General features: G+C 41.0%; 1 protein-coding gene across 7 annotated transcripts in view; it reads right to left on the bottom strand.

The window, feature by feature from the left end:
• Window positions 1-22087, bottom strand: part of Tfdp2 (transcription factor Dp-2) — a 133936-nt gene that overhangs the window by 5786 nt on the left and 106063 nt on the right. For 6 of the 7 annotated variants that reach the window (XM_032909989.1, XM_032909994.1, XM_032909992.1 and 3 more), the window contains 6 exons: window positions 21222-21269; window positions 16948-17110; window positions 14649-14795; window positions 12243-12311; window positions 5617-5768; window positions 1645-1811 (listed from right to left, as the gene is read on the bottom strand). In XM_032909989.1, the coding sequence (XP_032765880.1) occupies window positions 1645-1811; window positions 5617-5768; window positions 12243-12311; window positions 14649-14795; window positions 16948-17110; window positions 21222-21269 (746 nt within the window). The remainder of the gene's footprint in view (window positions 1-1644; window positions 1812-5616; window positions 5769-12242; window positions 12312-14648; window positions 14796-16947; window positions 17111-21221; window positions 21270-22087) is intronic. The other variant, XM_032909991.1, reaches the window with a different exon arrangement.

Genomic DNA, 22087 nt, shown 5'->3' with positions numbered 1-22087 from the left:
TGAGAGAAATTGTAAAAAAAAAAGTGCTCAGTAATTAAGCAGTGGTGACAGGGGCATACGTCGGGGACTACAGCAAAGAACCATTGAATTATATCCTTTATCAAATGAGTTCAGGGCTGGAGGGTGCCTTGCAAGGTACAAGCACTTCTAGAAGATGTGGGTTCGATTCCTAGAACCCACATGGTGGTTCATAACTGCCTACAGCTATAGTCCAAGGGGATTCTGACATTCTGGTCTGGTCTCCTTGGGCAGGAGACACACATGTGGTGCACAGACACACAGGTGGGCAAAACATCCATTCATGTAAGGTTTTTAAAAAACAGATGTTTCATTTAATGAATATTAAATCTTAATTCCCTTGTGACTGGGAAAGCTGAATACCTCCATACTTCAGGGAAAGTAAAATCTAGTAAAATCAAATTGAAAAGTGTTGTCATCATCTGAGGAAGCTAAACATCCACTCAGTGAAGACCCAGAAATTTCAGTCTGTCATGTTCACACACAGTCCTTGACACATGGGTAGAATGTTCAAAGCAATTCTGTATTTTAACATCAACTGGAAAAAAACAAACAAAACCCCTAAGTTTATTGCCCCTAAAATAATTTGTGATCTATTCATGAACTAAAAAGATATGTGTGACAGCTACATTAAATTACACAAAGGAATCTGAGAGGCATAATGTTAAGTCAAAGAAAACCAAACCACTGAAGAAAACACCACACCAGGCAGGCAGCACACTCCTGCCTGTAGCCCTGAGCACTAGGGAAACTGAGACAGGATATTCTAAGTTCAAGTCTAGCTTATGATACAAGTGAATTTCAGGATAGCCTGGGCTATAGTAAGACAACCAGAAAGCTATGATCTCACTTATACATGTCAGAAGACAGAACAATACATTTCTTTTCCCAACTTACCATACTTGCTTTTGCCTTTAAGGAAAAGCAAATGAATAATAAACAAATTTAAAGGCAGAGTGTGATTTATACCCATAATCCTAGTCAAGATGAGAGGCTAGGCTGAGCTGAAACTGAAGAGATTCAAGAACTGCTTACATCTAAAGGAGTGTGGATTGACAGGCAGGATGGTGGACATGCACCAACTTTAACAATACTGTGGCTCCCTGCTGTGGTCGACTCTGATCCCTCTGTAACTCTACGCCCGAAATAAACCGTTCTTTCTCTGAGTTGCCTATTCTGCTGAATAGACAGATATAATAAAGCATTCCATTAGAGTGAGGTGAGGTGCGTCTTTGGGGGTGGCTGGGTAAATTACTCTAAATTCTCCTAGGAGAGAGAACCACAAACAAAAACCAACCCCAAACTTCTACCAAGCTTTTGACTAAAAGTTTCACAAGACTCTAAACTCTCAGAATTACAGAGAAAATACATCACTGTGGACCTAGACGTAGTGTTGAGTCAGCCAGTCATTTTCTATACAATATATCTTGTACAGATGTAAGTTTGTAATCTTCTAAAAATCATTGATATTTGGTTTTAAAAAAAGAAGGTCACAAACTTACTCTATAAAGTACTGAAGAATGCCCCCTGGTGAGGCCAGCAGTCTCTAAACTGCAGCATTCTGTGTGAAGATTTAACAAGTGAGTGTGATGTTCAGTCAGGGATGTGTCAGCGTGGCCAGCATACCTGTGATATAGCCTTCTAAAGCTTTTGGAACCAGGGATTTTGCGATTTTCAGATCCTCCAGAGAGCATTTGCCTGACTCCAGACCAAAGGACATTCCCATCCGCTTCAGTACCTCTATGTCATCATGGATCTCAAAGGTGTTATCAAAATTAAAGAGGTATTCAAACCTGCAAAATAAAGCAGGGACAGATGGGAGAGTGACATGGCTCAGACACCAAGACTGACAACGAGTTCAGTTCCCTAGACCGCGCGCGGGCGCGCACACACACACACACACACACACACACACACACACACACACACACATACACACACACACCCTAAATACACCATCAGTTTGTTGTTAAGAAAGAAAGGGCGTATGAGGGATTTGGTGTTACAGAGAAACTCTAAAAGTCGTTACATCCTGTGCTTTGTTTAATTTACTTTTTGTGGTGCAAGGCAGGATCACCCAAGGCCTCGTGATTGCTTGACAAAAGCATTCTGAGCTATACCCCAGTCGTTTCTGCACTTTAAATAATGGAACAAGAGCCTAAGCAGGGCCATCATAAAGAGCACTGACTTAGAACAACAGAGCAAACCTTTCCAGGTCAGCTGGTCAAAGAAGCCCACTGAAGCTCCAGTGCTGTTACAAAATGGGAGAGAATCTCTGTCCTAAAGGTAGGACTCTCCAAATGTCTACAGCTGTGCGCTAGAGAAAAGCCTTTCTAACCTGGTATGTGTCACTAGTAGGCTGGTTGACCAGCTTTGAGGAACCATTCTGGATGCTTAGTTCATTTTCCTAGTCACCAGCTAGACACCGCATACTTCCGTCAACCAGAAGACTTCCTTAAAGATGGGTTGCACTACACTGCATTTGAGCTTAAACTCCTGGACTCAAGGTGGTTGGGACTTCAGGCCCTTATGCTAAACATACTTGAATTAAATGGAAGAAAATTTTAACAAACCAAATCCAGTTAAATCCTGTCTTGAGGAGCTAAAGAATAAAATGTCTTAAGCCAGTGTCACAGGGCTGAGCTGAGTGGCTCGCACCTGGAATACTGTCACCTGGGAGCCTAAGGCAGGATGATTTCTGTGAGTTTACAGCCGTTGTAGGGTTCCTAAGTCCTAGTGCACCCTAGGCTACAGAGTGAGAATCTGTCACAAACAAATAAAAAGTACCACATAAAAAGTGCATAGCACCAATAAGAATTTTCTTGAAAAGTCGTCAGTCTGGACGTTTAGCTATTCAGCACAGTCATCTAGAAGCTAAGGTAGGGACAGCAAGAAGAGGCCGAAGCTTGATCCCCAAGACAGACTTTGTGGAAGGGCAGAGCTGACTTCCTGCTCAGGCCTCGTCTACAGGTCTCAGTCCTGTAGGGACAGGAATGCTCCAGTGCAGGCTCTGAATAGTAGTGGGCTTTACCTTGTCATGAAATTCTCTAGTAAAATTATGTGAAGTTGAGACTTATACCAGGAAAAAATAACTTGAAGCAAGATGCTAAAGTGTATAGTCTGAATAGAATACATTCCGAAACTCAAAGTTCATCTGAGGTGGGCACCTCTCCAGAGGGTGATTTCAGGCACCACTTATATGCAGATGGCTTTGTAAACTTAGTTGTAAACTGTGGGAAAGCCTCCTGGCTAATTAAGGGTAAGATTGCTTCACCAAAGCAACTGACAGACAAGATTAGTGACCTACCTCAAACAACAAGCATGTGCAAGCTGTCCATGAATGGATGCCAGGCAAGGCATTAGTCAGTGACCACCCAAGGCACAGAACCAGAATAGACTCCAGCCCGAGTGAACGATGTTCATAATCTGCTAAGGTCAATGGCTCCCAAATTTCCTGACACTTTACTTTTTAATTATTATTATTTAAAATGTTGAGACAGGTCTCTTCCAGGGTTCTCCTGGTTGGCCAATGCTCGCAAACTCATACAATCCTGTGCTCAACCTCCTGAGGTTATTTATGTGCCACACGCTCGGCGGCTGAAGCCTTTCAACCTGAGAGGGCAATCTTCTATTCTCTCCTAAGAGACTAGCTTTATAAAGTGACCGAGGTTGACGTGTTATAGTGTGACATTTGTAGGTGGTGTCTGGAGATGCTAACCATTTTGAAGACTTCGGTGTTAGAATGTTAGCAGTCCTCCCTAACATATGTTTCTGTAGTTGATGGCTATGATTAATAACCCTGACATGTAACATTTTACTGGACTAGAAATTGTGTGAATTTATCTCTAGCTTTTATAAGTTGGCAAAGTAAATAACTGATTTTAACTTTTTAGTTCTTGAATTCATGTTTAGATTTATTTACTTATTTTATTTATATATGAGCATACTGTCAGACATTCAGACACACCAGAAGAGGGCATCAGATCCTATTACAGACGGCTGTGAGCCACCATGTGGTTGCTGGGAATTGAACTCAGGACCTCTGGAAGAGCAGTCAGTGTTCTTAACCTCTGAGCCATCTCTCCAGCCCCTAGTTCTTGAATTCATAATCCTTATTTTAGTGTGTGTGTACCATGGAACACAAGTGGAGGTCAATGAACAATTTTTTTTAGAGCTGGCTGTCTCCTCCTACCATGTGTGTTTTGAGATTAGACTCAGGTCATTAGGTTTGGCAGCAAACACCTTTATCTACTGAGCCATCTTGCTGGCCCTAATTCTTATTTTTGTGGAGGAAGGAATGAGATCTCAAGAGAGGCTGAGAAATTTAAAGAATGAAAGCTTGCTGATCCTAAGAACAGCAGCTCCACTTATAAAATGATACAATGAAGCAGACTGTTTAAAGGTATCTCTCCGTCCTCAGAGGGCTGGGAAGTAAGAGTGCAGGTGTACCTCCACCTTGTCCTAAGTTACCAGAGCTCCATGGAGCAGGCAGGTAGAGGAGCTCCAGCTATAACCAGATCTGTCTTGTCCTCTGTGTACCTCTAACTTCCTCAACAAGGAAGGGAAAGAAACAGTGAATGCTCCCCTTTGAAAAGTGTGATCTCTTACTAGAGTGAATGGTGTCAATTATTTAAATTGTTAAAGATATTTTAAAAGGCTTATAGACTTCTGTGTTGACATGTGTCCCCCTCTGTCACTTTTAACTTATTTTTTTATGACAAGTTTTCTCACTGAACCTGAGGCTTGCTGTCTGAGTTAGGCTGGCTGGCCAGCGAACTCTGGCAAACCTGTCTCTGTTGTCATCACCATCACCCATCCTGCCCTATAGCTAGGGTTTTAGTAAGCATGGTACACCCTGCTTTTATGTGGGTGAGGGGGATCCAAACCGAGGACCCCATGCCTGTACAGCAAGCACTTTGCTCACGGTGCCATCTCCCCAGACTAAACCGGGAATTTAATGCCCACTCAACGATGGATAAGGAATGCGGCAGGTGCTATGCCACACACCTTTCAATCTCAGCACGTGGAAGCCAGATGGAAGCAATGAGACCCTTCTTTAGTTTATTATAATTTTATTTTTTGTTTTGAGACAAGGTATCTCTCTGCATCCCTGTCTGTCCTCAAACTCAGAGATCTCCCTGCCTCTGTCTCCCAAGTACTGGGATCAAAGGTATGTACCACCACCATCAGGCAAGACCCCTTCTTCAAAAAACAAAATAAACAACAAACAGAAACGTACGTAAGTGTGACACAACAGAATGAAACAGTTGGTTTAATGCCACACACTGCTCTGATAGATTTCCATAATAACCTGTAACGTGTAACTCCCCAATGAACCGACTTCCTCCTGGACCCTTAGAGGTGGTGTGACTTACTGCAGTTACACGCAGTTACCACACAAGTGTCACTCATGACAGGTTGGGCTCAGGTACCAGCACACAGGTCCCAGGCAAACCTGACATGGAGTAAGGGCCTGTGAAGGGTGGAGCCCACTGCAGCTGAGAAGGCATTTCACATAGCCCATGGAAGCCATTCTGGAAGGCTTCCATGGGCTTACACAGAAGGCCAGCCCTGTGCCCTCCCCATCTCCCCACTCACTTGTCACTGGAGATGCTGCAGTCTATGACTGTTTTCCTGCTTGTATTAATGACTATAAATGGCAGCTGAATGGTGGAATTCACAGCTGGAGGGCCCTGGTTTTGTTGTTCATTTTGTCGATTTCTCTGTACCAGGTTTTTAAAAGCAATTTGCTGTAATGTTCAATAGACAAATGAGGTCATTTAAAATATGAAAAAGTGATTTGGAATTTAAATGAATTAACATAATACATTTAAAAATATTTCAAAATGAGAGTATTTAAACAGGCAGCCCATCTGTACTAGTGAATAAAAAAAGTTAAATATGATAAAAGATTACAATGATTTAGTTTAATAAACATATTTCAAGGGTAAAATACATACACTGTGTTTCTTTTTCAAGACAGGATTTCTCTGTGTTAACAGCCTTGGCTGTTTTGGAATTCACTTTGCAGACCAGGTGGCCTCAAACCCACACACAGAGAGTCTCCTGCCTCTGCCGCCCAAGTGCTGGGATTAAAGACCTGCACCACTCCACCCAGCAAAACACATATATTTTGAAGATGTCTAACTAAGAAACTATTGTGGCCTCTGGCTTTCATCTCCCAGAGACACAGGCTCTCAGAAATATGGGAGAGCCCAGCAGTACAGGCAATAGTTCTCTTTAGAGTGATCTCAAGGAAGCTTTGATTCGATTCATCTCCTGCAGCAGCCTAAGTTTAGGGTTAAATACATCTCGTCTATAGTGTCTAGCCCAGAGTTATACATAATTCCTTAAACCAGAGAATTCTTTTTCAAAACGACATCTGGGACACTCAGACAGAGCTCTACCACAGGTTTCTAAGGTTTACATCTCAGGACCTGCTCTCAGGGTACCTTTAGAACCCAGCCCAAGTCTCTCTCTCCTTTAATGAGGCTTGAGTCACAACATAACACGAACACTGCACTGTTTATGCCCTCACACAATGCAACAGCGAACAATCACTGCCTGAACACCTCAGTCAACACAATTTATAACATCAACTGCAGGGCTTTTACTCTACAGAGTTTCCTACTCTTAAAGACAATATAATTGTATGGGGAAAAAAAGACTTGTAATATTTCCATCGTTCCTTGGCCTGTAAATATACAATTAGTTTACTTTTGGGTTAAATTGTGTTACAATGCTCGATTTTAAAAATCGTTGAGTTGGATATGGTGTTGCACATCTTAAATACCAGAACTTGGGAGGCAGAGGCAGGTGGATTTCTTTGAGTTTGAGGCCAGTCTGGTCTACATAAGTAAGTTCAGGACAGCCAGAGGCTATGTAGAGAGATCCTGTCTCAAAACAGTAACAACAACAAAAAATTTCTTGAGATTATAAATCATTAAATTAATTTTGGCTTGAGGTTAGGGTAGAATTTTAACAATTTTTCTAATATCTAAACATACTTCTACTATTGTATATGACATATTTTTTCAAAGTGACATTCTCTAAAAATTATAAAATCAAAATGACAATCAACTCTGAAAGATATTGAAGATACTTTCTGACCTGCAGTATCAAATATTTACCAATTTTGCCAAACTTTACCTCTTTTTATTATCACTGTATGTGTATGAAGGTCATAGGGCACTTTTGGGGAGTTGGTTCTCTCTTTTTACCTTATGTGGTATTCTAGGAACTGAACTCAGTTTGCCAGATTTTTTTTTTTCTTTTTCTTTTTTTCGGAGCTGGGGACCGAACCCAGGGCCTTGCGTTTGCTAGGTAAGCGCTCTACCACTGAGCTAAATCCCCAACCCCCAGTTTGCCAGATTTATGTTCAAAATGTTTCTACCTATTCAAATTTTATGTAAAAATAAAGAGCAACATTCATCATCTGTCTGCAAATATGCTTTTGTCTTTAATAAATAGTAGAACTATTTTTAACTAAGAATTACTTTGAAAAAACATTTCTTTATGGTTTATTATCAACAAAATTTTGATTTATATACATATATACTGATGCATATACAGACTCCTCAGACTAGAAGGGGTCACTAAAAGAAAAGACCTGAACTAGATCACATTATTGGGAGCTGTTCGGGTACTCTACCCGACTTTGTGGCCCCCATGCTGTGGGAGAGCCTCAATGTATGGAGGAATATAAACAGGGATAAGGAAGAGTCCTTACATACTTACTACTCGCTGTTAAACGGCAACAAGATGGCAGAAGACGACCAACGCAGTTGAAACAATGTTAATTTAGTCTTTTTTTTTCTTTTTCTTTGCATGCTGGAGATTGTTTTCACCAGGCAAGAACTCTACCACTGAGCTATCTCCCTAACCTAAATATTGTTATTAATAGTAAAAGTAAAATTACCTCCCATGTATTGTGGACTGACTTCCTTATTTGTTGCCCTTTTATTGACTCCCTTTGGCTTTTTGTTCTTTTCAGACTCAACATCATCTGTTCCAGGGGCTGAACAGCATTAAGAGTGTTCCTTATGGGAAAGGTTTAAGGCAGGAAAGGACATTATGTACATAAAGTAACATTTGAGTTATCTACAAGTACAATGTAGTTGACTACTCATCTCAGTTGGCGGCTTGATGAGAATCACCAGGAGACCCGCTTCTGGGCATGCCTGTGTGGGACTGTCTTGATAACATTAAGTGAGGCGGGATTCTGGTTATTCTCTGTTGCTTCGATAAAATATTCTGACCAAAAACAACTCAGGGAAGGAAGGGAAGGGTTCATTTCAAGCTCACTAGGTGAAGTCAACAGGAACCCTGAAGCAGTAACCATGGAAGACTATTAGCTGGCTTGTCTGCAGGTCCACATAGCTTTCTTTCTTTTTTTTTTTTTTTTTTTTTTTTTTTTTTTTTTTCTTTTTCTTTTTTTTTTTTCCGGAGCTGAGGAATGAATCCAGGGCCTTGCACTTGCTAGGCAAGTGCTTTACCACTGAGCTAAATCCCCAATCCCCACACTTAGCTTTCTTACACAGCCCCAGACCACTGGTCCAAGGAATGAATGGTACCCTCCACAGTAGCCTGGACTCTCCTTGACAATCAATTAACAACCAAGATAATCCCTAACAGACTTGCAATCTGAGCTGGGCAAGTCTGTCAATTTGATAGTTAAACCTAACGAGGGCATGTGAGAAGAGTAACTAATAGTTAACCTGTGTCATGAAAAAGTGAGCTACAATACTAAGAAGAACTAAGCCAGTTCAGCTATCACAATTAATGTATGGGGACAACTTGCTTAATTTATTTCCTAGGTTACTCTGTAACTCTCATTTGATAAAAGGAATAAAAATGAAACATTAAGAGGAATTAAGTTGTATGTCTACAGAGAACATGCAGTTACTATTTTTAGTAATAACGAGTTTCATTTACAGTCTGAAGCTGCCTAATTCTATAAAATGCACCAGGCTGCCCTCAGGTTAAAATCTTCTATAAATGTTTGGCTTGAGAGAAAGTAGAAGAAAAAAATAGAACTTAAATTATGGGCATGTTTCTGGTATAAAGATAAGCAAAGGGACATAAATACTTAACCTCACTCTTTGTGCTAGCACAGAAACAACTGCAAGCCTTGTTTATCTTACTGATTCAGACAGGGTCTCAGGCCTTGAACCTGCTATGTATGACTATGACTTTGAAGTTGATTCCCCTGCTTTACTTCCCAAGTGCCAGGACTACAGGAATGTACCACTGAACCTGGGTTATAAAATGCTGGGGACTGAACCCAGCTTTGTGCATGGCAAAGGCTGAGCAAGCACTCTGCCGACTACCCCCGCGTCTGGTAGCCTGTTGCACAAGGTCATTCATTCCCTCCAGCATTACTCTCTTTAACACAGAGACAGCTACAGCCTTGTTCTTAGAACTGATATCCCTTGCAGATGCCCACTAGCTGCACCACAGACTTTTCTTCTTTGATGATCCTTCAGACAATGGCCATTTTCCTTCCTATAACTCTTGCCCCACCAGTGATAGCTTTAGGCCATTCTTCATTGAGGATCCATCCTCTCTGTGATTGACACTCTTCTTGCAAGAAAACAGATGGCAAAGCAAGTATCTTGAGGGATGATGGCATCAAAAACACAGGGCTTGGGACAAAAGGGTGCTATGGCCTTACACAATAGGATCACAGGAGAGAACTGGGAAATGGCAGGAGCCCAAGCCATCGCTAGTGCAGAAATCCCTCTGCCTGAGCTAGCCCCTTCCTGGGACTGATTAGACAGTACTAACGGTCCTCTGTGAACAGGTTGGAGATGCCTTTCCAGGTGTATAGGGAATTCAGGTAGGGAAAGGGAAACCACCACCCAAGACTTCTCTGTCTTTTCTCCTCCTTCATATTGGGAATGGGATAAAATGGCTGTAAGATTCTTCTGGAAGTCGCTACTTGATTGCCTTCACAATGGGCAGAATTAGATTCCCAGACACTTAAGACAGAAAAAATTCTGATTTTGTTAGAAAGCATGGTCCCAATTACTCCTGGATGTTGGTAAAAACATTAGATGCCTTAGCTGGGCACGACACTCTGGAGGGAGAGATGGGTGGATCTCTGAGTTTGAGGCCTGTCTGGTCTACATAGTAAGTTCCAGGGCTATGTAAAGCAATCCTGTCTTTAAAAAAACAGAAATGAAAAATAGATAAAAAATAGGTGCATCAGGGGATCCTCAATGATAACACTATCCTTCAACTGGCCCAACTCTGTGAGAGAGGAAAATGATCTACATTCTCTATTCAACTTTCTTTTACCCTCAAGACTATCTGAACTGGCCCACAGTTGTCCTGCTCCTTGTCAGCCTCTGTAGTTTAGCTCTGCACCTTTGAAATTGAGAGACCCAAAACCCAGCCCTGTAACCCCATCACCTGAGTAACAACTCAGAACAACACAGCTCACCTAAAAAAAAGCCACGGGCTGGGACCCTTGTCATGGACTATGGTTTGCCTCTCTGAGTGGCCTGTCACTGGCACTCTAGCACCCCAGCAATAAGGCTGCCTGATACCAGGGTCCTCTTTCCTTCAAAACCCACATATCCTAACTTGGAAGCCCTGGTTCCCTGCTACCTTGCCCATCATACCCTAGAGGAACTCAAGAAGCCCACCTTGATGTTTACAGAGCCCTCTTGTTAGCAGAGCTTAAAGATATCAAAAGAAGAATTAGGTAGTTTCACTGAGAATCTCGGCTAGTGTATACAGATGTCTTAGCATCTAAACAGCCTTTACAGTATGGCCTGGGAGAGTCCAGGCTCATTTAGACAAGGCCTTGACCTTAGAAGAAGAAAGTCAAAGGACAGGGCCAATAGTGGCTGGTAATGACTACCATATGGCCCAGAGCCATGATGCACAGGTCCAAGTTCCCACAGGAGTCCAGGTGGTCCCTCTCAGTGATCCATCCAAAGACTCCTGTGGTCACTGGAAGAGAATGCACTTTATCATACTTGAGAGGATTTAAGAAAAGTGGAGTTCAAATCCTCAATTATTATTAGCAAAGGCCATTTTCCAGAGAGAAAGTGAACCTCCTCTTATTATTATTCTCCAGAGAGTAGACTATAAGAAAACATACTAATGTAACATTGGAGGGGAGGACGAGGTCCTCCTGAAAGACAAATCCATCACCCAATTAGTCCTAGAGAGTCTTAGAAAACTTCAAAAACTGGTGGCTAAGTGAAGAGTCTGGACCAATCGTCTCGACTGCTATCTTAGTGTGCTATGAACAGAGCCTGGAAAGGGAGCAGGAACAGGACAATGACAGTGACCTACTGTGAGGAAAGCTGCCCAAGGAAGATCCACCCCCAAGTACCCTCTAGAACATGCTTCCCCTGGAGCCAGTCAGGGCAAGCCTGGTGACTGCTCACGGACAGAACTAGGAGAGTTGGGTCTCACTCCTACCTCAACCCTTTCCCAACTTCCAAGACAATTATTGGAGGGCAAGATGGCCCTGAGCAACAAGAGCTTGGAAGCTGCTCTCCATCTGAACACAGATGGGTCCTCTGGAGTCCCCTCTCCAGAACCCCTAATTTCTGACAAACTTGAGGAGCCCCATGTAACTTTGTAAGATGGCACACCAGGAACTTCCTAGTGGACACCAAAGCCTGAGACTTCATGTTGTCCTTTTCTTCAGGTCCCCAGCCCCAGAAAATAGCCACTTTCAGGGGCGAACTGGGCCAGCTCCGGAATGTGCTATATAGCCGTCAGCCTGTCAATAGAGAAACCTTCCTCTCTAAAACTCCTTCCTCATTTTGCCTCCACTTTGGGGCAGAACTAGTTTCTCTCATCATGAGGTAGGACTTGTTCTGCCTCTGATAGGGAACCTCTATCTGCCCCTGGTGGAAGACAATATATACCTTTTAGTAGAGACTACATGAAGAGACTCTAGAGGTTGCCAGTTCTGGTACATCTCAAAGAGCCCACCTAAGGGACAAAACAACAAACAACAAAACTCCTTCATAGTCCAACTTCTGGATACGCAAAGGGAGGGGCTGCACCCAAGGTGGGGCCTTGGGAGTTGGGAATAAGGGTAAATGTGACAGCTGGACAGCCTGGAGGGGTAAGCATTCAACATCAATAAGCAACAATGGGTAGGGCTATCGATTTTCTTCCAGATACCCTGATGATACTACAACCATGAAACACACAGGCTTTAGGAACAGACAGAGAAAAATATTCCGAATCTTTACCTGAAGGAGAAGTTCTTGTAGCTGGGCCCGCTTCTGCTTTATCCGTTCTATCCGCCTTTGCTTCTCTATCTTTAAAACATAAATTATAAAAACAAACAAACCCTTAAATCATTTTTTAAAGATTTAATTTTTGTTTTATGAATGTTTTACCTCACATGTCTCTGTGCACCACATGTGTGCCTGGTGTCTGGTTTCCTGGGAAGCCAGAAGAGGGCACTAGATCCCTCAGAGTTATAGAAGGTTCTAAGCCACCATGTGGTGCTGGGAACTGAACCCTGGTCCTCTGCAAGAGCAGCCAGTGCTCTTAATTGCCAAGCCACCTCTCCAGCCCCCAAAGAAAATTTTAAAATAAAGTTGTTTTTTATTCCTTGTTGTTGTATTTTGAGACAGGGTCTCCCTCTGTAACTCATACTAGGCTCAAACCCAAGATCCTCTTGTCTATCTTTGCTGCATTTCTTCTCTGACACATAAGTAACTTGCCTTTCTTGTCTGCTCCTATTTACTCTGGTCTACACTAGAGTCCTTTTCACAGTCTACTAACCATCATCATCCTTTGTATTACTTCAAAGCCACAACATGAACATCTGTCTGTGGACACTGCAGTGAGAATAAAGGCTAGGCCCTAATTTCCAGTTATGCCCACACCCATCCTTTCCCTAATGTGCCTCTCTGACTTACTTAGCTCAGGCCATATCCAATCCTTCCTTCTCTGTCCATTTCCCTTCCCTTCTACCAGGTATTTTTTTATTTAAAAAATTTTTTTTGAGACACAGTGTTACTATGTAACCCAGACAAGACAGGATTTTGTGATCATCCTCCTGCCTTCACCTTCCAAGTGCTGGGATTACAGGTGCAAACTGTTGGAACCAGCGTTCTAAAATAGCTTCCCACTGTTTCCAGATCACGCCTAGATCGCCTAACATTAGGAAATGAGTGTATCACTTCTCTAGAGCCATATATAGAGATTTATCTGTAAGAACACTTTCTTGTGCTCGTCTTAGTCCATGAAATAAATGTCCTATCCACCCTTAAACATCTGACAAACTTCTGTTCCTCTCTCCCCTCTTCCATCCCTTTTTTCCATGGGTGTGCCCTCTCTCTGCCTCCTCCTCTGAGAGAAAATCTAGGGCCTCATTTGTACTTGGAAGAGCTCTACCACAGAGTTGTTATCTTGAGCCTAGATTAAATCACATTTTTGACAACTCTTCTGTTTTTCATCTCCTTTATTAAAGCAACTGTTTCTTGGGGGTCTTGATTTTCGTGTTAAACTTTATCTTTTCTATAGTTAAGGGCATGGAACTATTAGTAGATTTTACCTTATGGGCCTTTAGTATCTTAATATTATTGATAATTAAAATGATGTTCAAATTCTACTTAGGAAAAAGAAAAAGAGAAGAGAGACATGTCTGTTGTAGCATATAAAAACACTACCCTGTAGCCTTTGATAAATGTCTTTTTTTCCCTGCCATTCACAATAATAATAATAATAATAATAATAATAATAATAATAATAATAAATGTTCTAGGTTGGGTGGAGTACAAAAGTACTGAGTGAAATTTGAAACCAACTGTAATTATCTCTGAGCGCCACTGCTAATCTCAGTTCATATGGTCTTAACAGTAAAATTACCAAAAAAAAAAAAAAAATTTAGAAACAGTGTGATAGGAAACACACTCATTTAAGGACATTTTTCTACAGTGCTTAAAATAACCAAGCTAAAATGCTTTTAAACACTGTTCTAGAATTACACGCTGTTCTGTCACTTCCTGACTGAGCCTAAGGTAGCTCTGACTTCCATAGTTACAGTTCAGATACTGAGTCAGTAACACAGGAAACCAGCCAACAGCGTGAGCTATTGTTTGGATGTATATACATTTACTTTGCATCAAGATAATTAATCAAGATTAGATTTGTTAAATGACCTAGCAAAAATTCATTGGCAGATACTTAGATTTAAATTAGAATGAAATAAAGATCCATTCTAAGAAACAACAAAAACGAAATGCACTCATTTAACTTTGTTGTGGTGGTTTTTGTGTTGGGTTTCTGTGCTGGTCTGTTTTGGGACAGGGCATGTACTCAGTCTGGCTTTGAACTAAACAGCTGAGATGGTCTTGACCCTTGATCCTCCTCCTAACTTCCATGTGCCCGGATTAGTTATATGCCATCATCCCCTTCATGACCAAACCACTCGCTGACATTTTCTTCCTCAGTTCCAGGTTTTGTAAAATAAACTGCAAATTGTATCCCCAAAACTCTTCCAACTCAAAACTCCCCAGAGTTTTACAGTAATGCAAACGTGAACAAGTATAAATATTTTAATATCTCACGATAAATTTCTAAAGGAAAACATCTTGCATGCAAACAACAGAGCGCGGCCACCATCCGATGGCGCTCCTACTTACTTCCAGGTTCTGGCACTCCTGGGCGGAGTTGGTAGGCAGCCCAATCCACTTGATTTCTTTTTTCTCCTTTGAAATTATGTTCATTGCCATTAGTACATTCAGAGCATCATAAACTCTTCGTCTAATGTTCTTCTGATCATAAGCCTGCTGAAAATGTTTTTATTAAGGGATGAATTTTAAAGGTTATCTTCACATGCTGTTGATATTTACAGTAGTATCTATCTCCCAAGTACTGGAAAATTCTATGCCCGGTGAAAACATCTTGGAGGTCAATATGTAACAAAGACACTGGTAAACTTTTTTAAAACACTTTTCTTGTGTGTGTATTTGGGGAGGGGCGGCGGACATAAACCCTTGCCGTATTGTCCATGGAGAGCTTCCAAGGGCCACTTGTGGAAGCCCAATCTCTTTTTCCATCACATGAATCTTATGACTGAACTCAGGTCATCAGGCGTGGTGGCAAAATGCTTTTGTCAGCTGAGGTATCTTACCAGTTCTGAAGACATTTTTTCATTTTTTTTTTTTTTTTTAGGTTGTTTTGAGGGTTGAACCCCAGGCCTCATGCATGCTAAAAGAATGTTCTACCACTAGGTGACAGCTCCAGCCCTGAAGATACCCGTAACACAAAAGAGCGTCAGAAACAAACACTAGACCACCCTAGATTGACAAGAACACTATGGGGACGTCTTTGGGTGGGAGAAGAGTACTAAAACTGGAAGCTTGGAGATGCAGAAAACATAAAGATGTGGGTAAATCTCAGCTGCATAAAGTTTTCTTAAGAAGTCCAAGATATAAAAACTAATATTATAACACATGTATACATAGAGGGGTAAAGTATTCAAAGTGCCTGAATTATTTGGAAGAATTCTATACTTGTTTGGATCCCCATCACCCATGTAAAAGCCAACTGCAGCATGCATCTGCAACCCCAATACAAGGGCGGTGAAGACGTGGATCCTAGGTGTTTCCTGGCCTCCCAAACTAGTCAATCATTAAGCTTCGAGTTCAGTGAGAAACCCAGGCTTCGTGTGAGGATGCCAGGAATGGTACCACATCTTTAATCCCACCACTTGGGAGGAAGAAGCAAGGGCAGTCTGTTCGACATGGTGACTCCAGGCCAGTCAGACATGCAAACTGAGACCCTGTCTATAAACAAACAAACAAACAAAAATAAGGGGACAACTGACAGAGCAAGACACCCAATGCTGTCTCCGGCATCTTCACACCCATGCATGAGCTTTCGCAGGTGTATACAACACAGACAACGTACATACGCACATACACATCAAGGACGCATGTTTTAAAGTCTGTGAACTGTGCCTCTTAGAATATGGTTCATGGACTAGTGCTGACTAGCTGTTTTCAGTCTATGTCCCAAAATATTTCTGTACTCTCTGCACCCTGATTAGTTCAGCTAACTTGTCATTTCTTTTGGTAATAAAACTTTTATTGAATGAATACATTTACACTGATTTGTATCATGAGGTTCTTGTACACAGGAAGTTCTTAACAATAAAATCAAATCAATTGAATGTGATAATAAAGGATAGTGGGAAACACTGAGTCCATTGAGATATAAAATAAAATCTAAGTCAGTAAAAAATTTAAATTATGGAACTGAATATAAATATTGTATTCTTGACATTGTAGGCTTTATTTAACATCATTTTTTGGGTAAAATCCTAGGATTTTGAACTTTTCTATTTTTGTTGATTTAATATGGGAGGGAGAGGTGGGTCTTACTATGTAGACCGGGTTAGCCTTGTGCTCCTTATACTGCAAGCTGGCTTCACTCTCCTAAGTGCCCCAAAATTTATATGACCCCAATATTATATTTTAATAGTATTGCCAGGCAGTGGGGATATATATACCTTTAATCCCAGCACTCAGAAGGCAGAGGTAGGCAGATCTCTGAGTTTAAGGCTAGCCTGGTCTACAAAGGGAGATCCAGGATAGGCAGACGACACAGAGAAATCTTGTCTTGAAAAGAAAAAGTTTATCTTTGTGGGCTACTGACACACACCAGCTGGGTAAAGCATTTCCCACGAGTGCCTTATGACCCGAGTACCATCTCCAGATCTCAGGTAAAGGTAGAAGGAGGGGAACCCACAACATTGTCCTCTGACCTCTACATATGTGTCATGGCATGCATGTGCCCCCACATATCACATACATACAAATAAATAGGAAACTCTCAAAGGATTCCCAAGCTTCCCTGGTTCCTCAGATCTATGTCACAAACCAATAGGTGTACTGAATCTAGGAATCATAGTCCATGTGTAATCCACAATCCACCTACCGAGTCAGCTGCCAGATGGTTACTCGCATTGGTAAACTCAGACACCAGTTCATCAGCTACTTCATTGTATGATGTTGTGCCTTTCCGTTGAACTTTCTCACACACCTTCATTGAAAAATGTCTCAAGCCTTTCCCATTTTTGTCCCCTTTTTTGCTTCGTTTACTAGAAGAGAAAAAGACTGATGAAAAAGTTCATATTCCATTATACTTAGAGACTTCCTCTACAAAACTATGTAAAAAATAAAACAGGAAAATAATCACTTTGTTTCTCTTTCAAATGAACAAAGTTTAGACTGAATAAAGGAAATGTTTTCAAATTTAATTTTTCTCTTAAGAGCTTGACAATACATAGAATGCTTTCTATAATGTCATTCATTTAGTAAGCACGTATTGATAAATTACTGCTATACGCCAGTGACTATTAGACACCAGAAATTAACTTGTGAAAAGCTCTAGCTCTCCTTCCTAGAGACTATGCATTAGCTAACACCTATGTGTCCTTTGACATTAAATCATCAGCATCTCAGTTCTTACTAAAACTTGAGGGGTCAGATTAGTTCTAATAATATATGAGCATCAGGTATTTGCAAGAACTGTTTTAGGGACCAGAAGTATAAAAATGCAGGTGAAATTCTTTCCCTCAATGAGTCTTAGAGCATAATGATCAAACACATACATAACAGCAGACAATTTGAAAGGGAGAAGTGCCAGGCCACAGTTACTCACGATGCTCTGTGGGAAGTGCGAAGATGACAGCTATTCTAACCTATGGGAAGATGACTTGTGGGGAGAGGCATCAACATTGAGTAAAGACCAAAGGAGGGGGTGGGGAGAGCTCTGGTCAGGAGAAGCAGCAGAAACAGCATGGAGAAAACATGAATTACTGAAAACAAGAAGGGCAGAGTCAGCCAGTGCAGGATGCAGGGTGAGCCATGACACACATGATGAAGACCAGGCTGTGCCTTAACAAGGCAAACATCTGAGTTCATCTCATCGTGCTTATCCACATAATCTACTTATTAACAAATTATTTACATGTTCTGTGTTATGGACAGAAAAGGCACTAACCATGTTCTTTCAAAAGGACATATTCCTTCACTTCCCTACATTCCTGCTGTGGGTGACTAATCTAGAATTAACTAAAACCCAAGTTGCTAGGTTTCTTTTTTAATTTTTATTTCTTGAGACAGGGTCTTACTATGTATCTCTGGCTAATTTGGAACTCATTTCATAGAGAAGGCAAACCTCAAACTCATAAAGATGATCCAGTTGCATCTGCCTTCAGATTTTCCCTTCCTCCACTCTTTTTCTGTTTTTGTTTGTTTGTTTGTTTGTGTGGGGTTTCTTTTTTGTTTGTTTATTTTTTGAGACAGGATTTCTCTGTGTAACAACTTTGACTGTCCTGGAACTTATCCTGGAGCTTATTCTGTAGACCAGGCTGGCCTGGGAACTCAGGATGTCCACCTGCTTCTGCTTCCTAAGTGCTGGAACTAAAGGTGGGCGTGCACCACGTGCCTAGCTCCTTCAGACTTTCTTAATCAGACTATTTGAAGCAAAGAGATTGGCCTTAATGGTCAGCCACACTTTCTGGTGGCAGCCCAGATAAAGGACATGGAGGAAGGACATGGACATGTTGGTCTGCTGCTCCTTGTTCTCACTGGCAAGCTCATCCGTCCTACAGCTGAGGATTCCTTCAATAGTTTTAGATCCAATTCCTTCAGGATTTCAACATACAGCAAAGACCAGTAGCTCTCCAGGAATCTTCCAGAACTCCAGCTCCAGATTGGAAAGGCTGAGACATCTAGCCTCATGGACTGAATAACTATGGGCTTCTTGGCTTTCTCCACTATGAAACAGCATTGCTGGACTTCTCAGACCCCACCCTATAAACCAGTCTAAATTGCTTTTTACTGTGTATGCATTCATTCTAGTAGTTCTGTTCCTTTAGAGAAGCTTGGCGAATACAATTAGGGAAGAATCATTAATGCCTCCCAGAATACAGGCACTGTACCTCACAGGCTACTTTAGAATGCAGTGAAACCACTAAGTGGTTTTGAGTTGCACAGTAAAGATAATGACTTGGGCAGAAATTCCTGTGTTAAAGTGGAAGGTGAATTTGTGGTGAAATAGGAGGTGAAAGAAAAGTCAGCTAAGAAGTTACTCCCACAGCTGAGGTGATGACCTAGAACTGAATCAGTGGAAGGGAAGAGTAACAGTCAGAATTGTAAAACTTAAAAGGCAAAAAGTAGTAAAACTAAGCATGTGATTGATACGGAAAGAAAGAAACAGAGAAACAGCAAAGTCTGAATTGAGTATTTAAGGAGTAATAAGTACACTCTGAGGGGCTAGTGAGATAAAGGTGTTTGTCTCCAAGTCCAATGACCCCAGTTAGACATGGAACCCAAAGAGAGGCAAAGAACTGATTCCATTAAATTGTCCTCTGACCTACATAATTGTTCAGTGGCATATTCACTCCAACATCCATAAACACAAAACCAATCAACCAACCAACCAACCAACCAACCAACCAACCAACCAATCAATCAATGTAATTTTGAAAATGTTAGGGCTAGAGCGATGACTCAGTTAAAAGCACATACTGTTCTTACAGAAGACCAGAGTTTGGTTAACAGCATCCACAGCCACCCTAACTCCAGCTCCAGGAGATCCAATGCTCTCTCTGGCCTTCGAGAGCACCCACATGTATGTGACACACAAGCACCACACACATCCACACACACCCCAAACCCTCTTTAACTGCCAAGCATGATGCACATACCTGTAATACACTTGAGAGGCTCAGAAAAGAAAAACAAAACAAACAAACAAAACATACAAAACCACCAACAAAACACTCCCCACTCTTATTTCATTAAGTAGGATGTGTGTATTAAGTAAGCGTGTGTGTGTGTGTGTGTGTGTGTGTCTGGGATAGTACAGTAGTTAAGAGCCCTTTTGCTCTTACAGAGGACCTGGTTTGGCTTCTAGCATCTACATGGTAGCTCACAACCATATGTCAACTCCAGCACCAGGAGATCAGATGTCTTCTTCTCATCTCCTGGGTATGCATATATATACATGCAAAACACTCATGCATAAAAATAAAAATATCTAAGAAGACTTTTTAACAGTTTATGTTGTGGGCATGTGTATGAATTCCTGTTCAGCACATACTTTCAACACTGAAAAGTGAGGGTTTATCTATATTTAGTTTTACAGACAGTGCCAATTTCCAAAAATTATTGTGACAATTTGTACAGTAGCACAGGAGCATTTTAGGTGCTTCATATTCTTGCAAAAATTAATAGTGTCTTTTTTTCCTGGTAGCTATTTGGCAGATACAAAACAGTGCTACATTGTGGTTTTCATTTGTTTTTATTTTTTATTTTTTTTACTGACTAATGCTGAGGAGTACTTTTTAGTAAGTTTATTAACTATTTCTACTTGTTTCTGAAATAATATTCTATTGTTTTTTTCAGTTGAGAAAAGGGTCTCACATTAACCCAGGCTAGCTTATAATTCCCCAAGAGCTGGGGATGTTGTAAAAACCACTGGCAAGGCTTTATTAACAGAACAATCATCTTATCAGGTCAATGACCCTGAGATGACAACTCACATTTAACACACTGTAATACTAATATGGTACTGAATACAGTGGCCAGCACACCATTTTGTGCTTAAGCTTACAGAGGGCTTTAAGCCAATAGTCCCCCCGCACCCCACACCCCAATAAGTGCTAGGAATGGAAATAGGACTAATTAACATCATACAACACTCCAATGCTGAGCCATATTCCTAGCTTTTAAACTGACAGTCCTTAATGCCAGAGGTAACTGACTTGAGAGACATTTATACTTGTTCAAGAGAGACCACAGTGCTTCTGATTTACAATCAGGAAAGAGAATCACTGTACTAATATTCCAAGAAGAGATGACCTCATACCCTGAAAAGTGTCTAGAGAAGTGTTTGCGATAATCTAAAACTATTTAAAAACAAAGCAAACAAACAAACTAAAAAACCCAATAACCGTTTAAAAGTTTGGGCAAGTTAGGGTGGTACAGAGTGTACTCACTTTGGAAGAACACTCTCTCCCAAAAGAAGGGAGGGGCCTAAATGACTAATGTCACAAGGTATCTATTGAAACTGCAAATAAGTGAATTGAAAACCTTAATGTAGAAGGAAATAATGGTAGGGACTAAGTAAAGTTAAGGTCACACAAAGGAAACTCCCCTATTTCCATAGTGGGATATGAAACAAAGTACACTTATACTCACCTTTCTGAAAAATCGGAGTCTATAAATTCTCTAGCTCGTTTTCTATCACTAAAAAGACAAAAAGACAGCTTAAGCACAACACAAACACAACTCTATTTCTTAAATGATTTATTATAAACTGTCTCACTCTACACTAAATGTACACAAAAGAAAACTTATTTTTACAATGAGATAAAGACATGACAATATAATAATCTGAAATTGGAATAAGTTCAATGAATACTTGAGGAGAAAACCAATACAGATTTATACATAATTTTTACAAAACCGTTTTATCTTTATAGTATATGAATGTATGTCTGTCAATTTGTACACAGCATAAAGCATAAAGCACTGGACAGGCTGTAACTGCGTTAGCTAACGTATCCTTGAAGGTTCATTTTACTCTTTGTCTGCTCCACACTCATACAGGCTAGAACCCAAGCAGTGTATTCCTAAGGATATAACTCTTCAAGTAATAAAACTTCAAAAGGATAAAAACAAGGTTTGGAGTATTATTTTAATATTTTTCTTTCTTCCTTTTAATTTTTATTTATGTGTATGTGCGTCTGTGCCACACATATATGGGTGCCACAGAGGCCAGAAGGTGGTGTCGGATGTCCTGGAGACAGGTGGCTATGAGAGCCACCTGATGTAGGTGCTGGAAGCAAGCTCTGCTCCTTTTTGAGAACAAGTGTTCTTAGTACTGAGCCTTTCTTCACTTCGGCCTTTGCTGCTCTCTCCTGCATGCTTATGCTCTGCCCACCAGCTCCACCCCTGTGAGGCAAGGTTTTCCTATGTAACCCAGGCTGCCCTTGAGTGCTCTCATCTTGCCTCAGCCTCTCCAGTACTGGGGTTATTGTGATGCACTCCGGTTAATTACCTTT

Source organism: Rattus rattus, chromosome 8 (assembly GCF_011064425.1).
Source record: "Rattus rattus isolate New Zealand chromosome 8, Rrattus_CSIRO_v1, whole genome shotgun sequence".
Lineage (NCBI taxonomy): Eukaryota > Metazoa > Chordata > Mammalia > Rodentia > Muridae > Rattus > Rattus rattus.
Note: the sequence above shows the minus strand (reverse complement) of the source record. Positions and strands in the feature narration are given on the sequence as shown.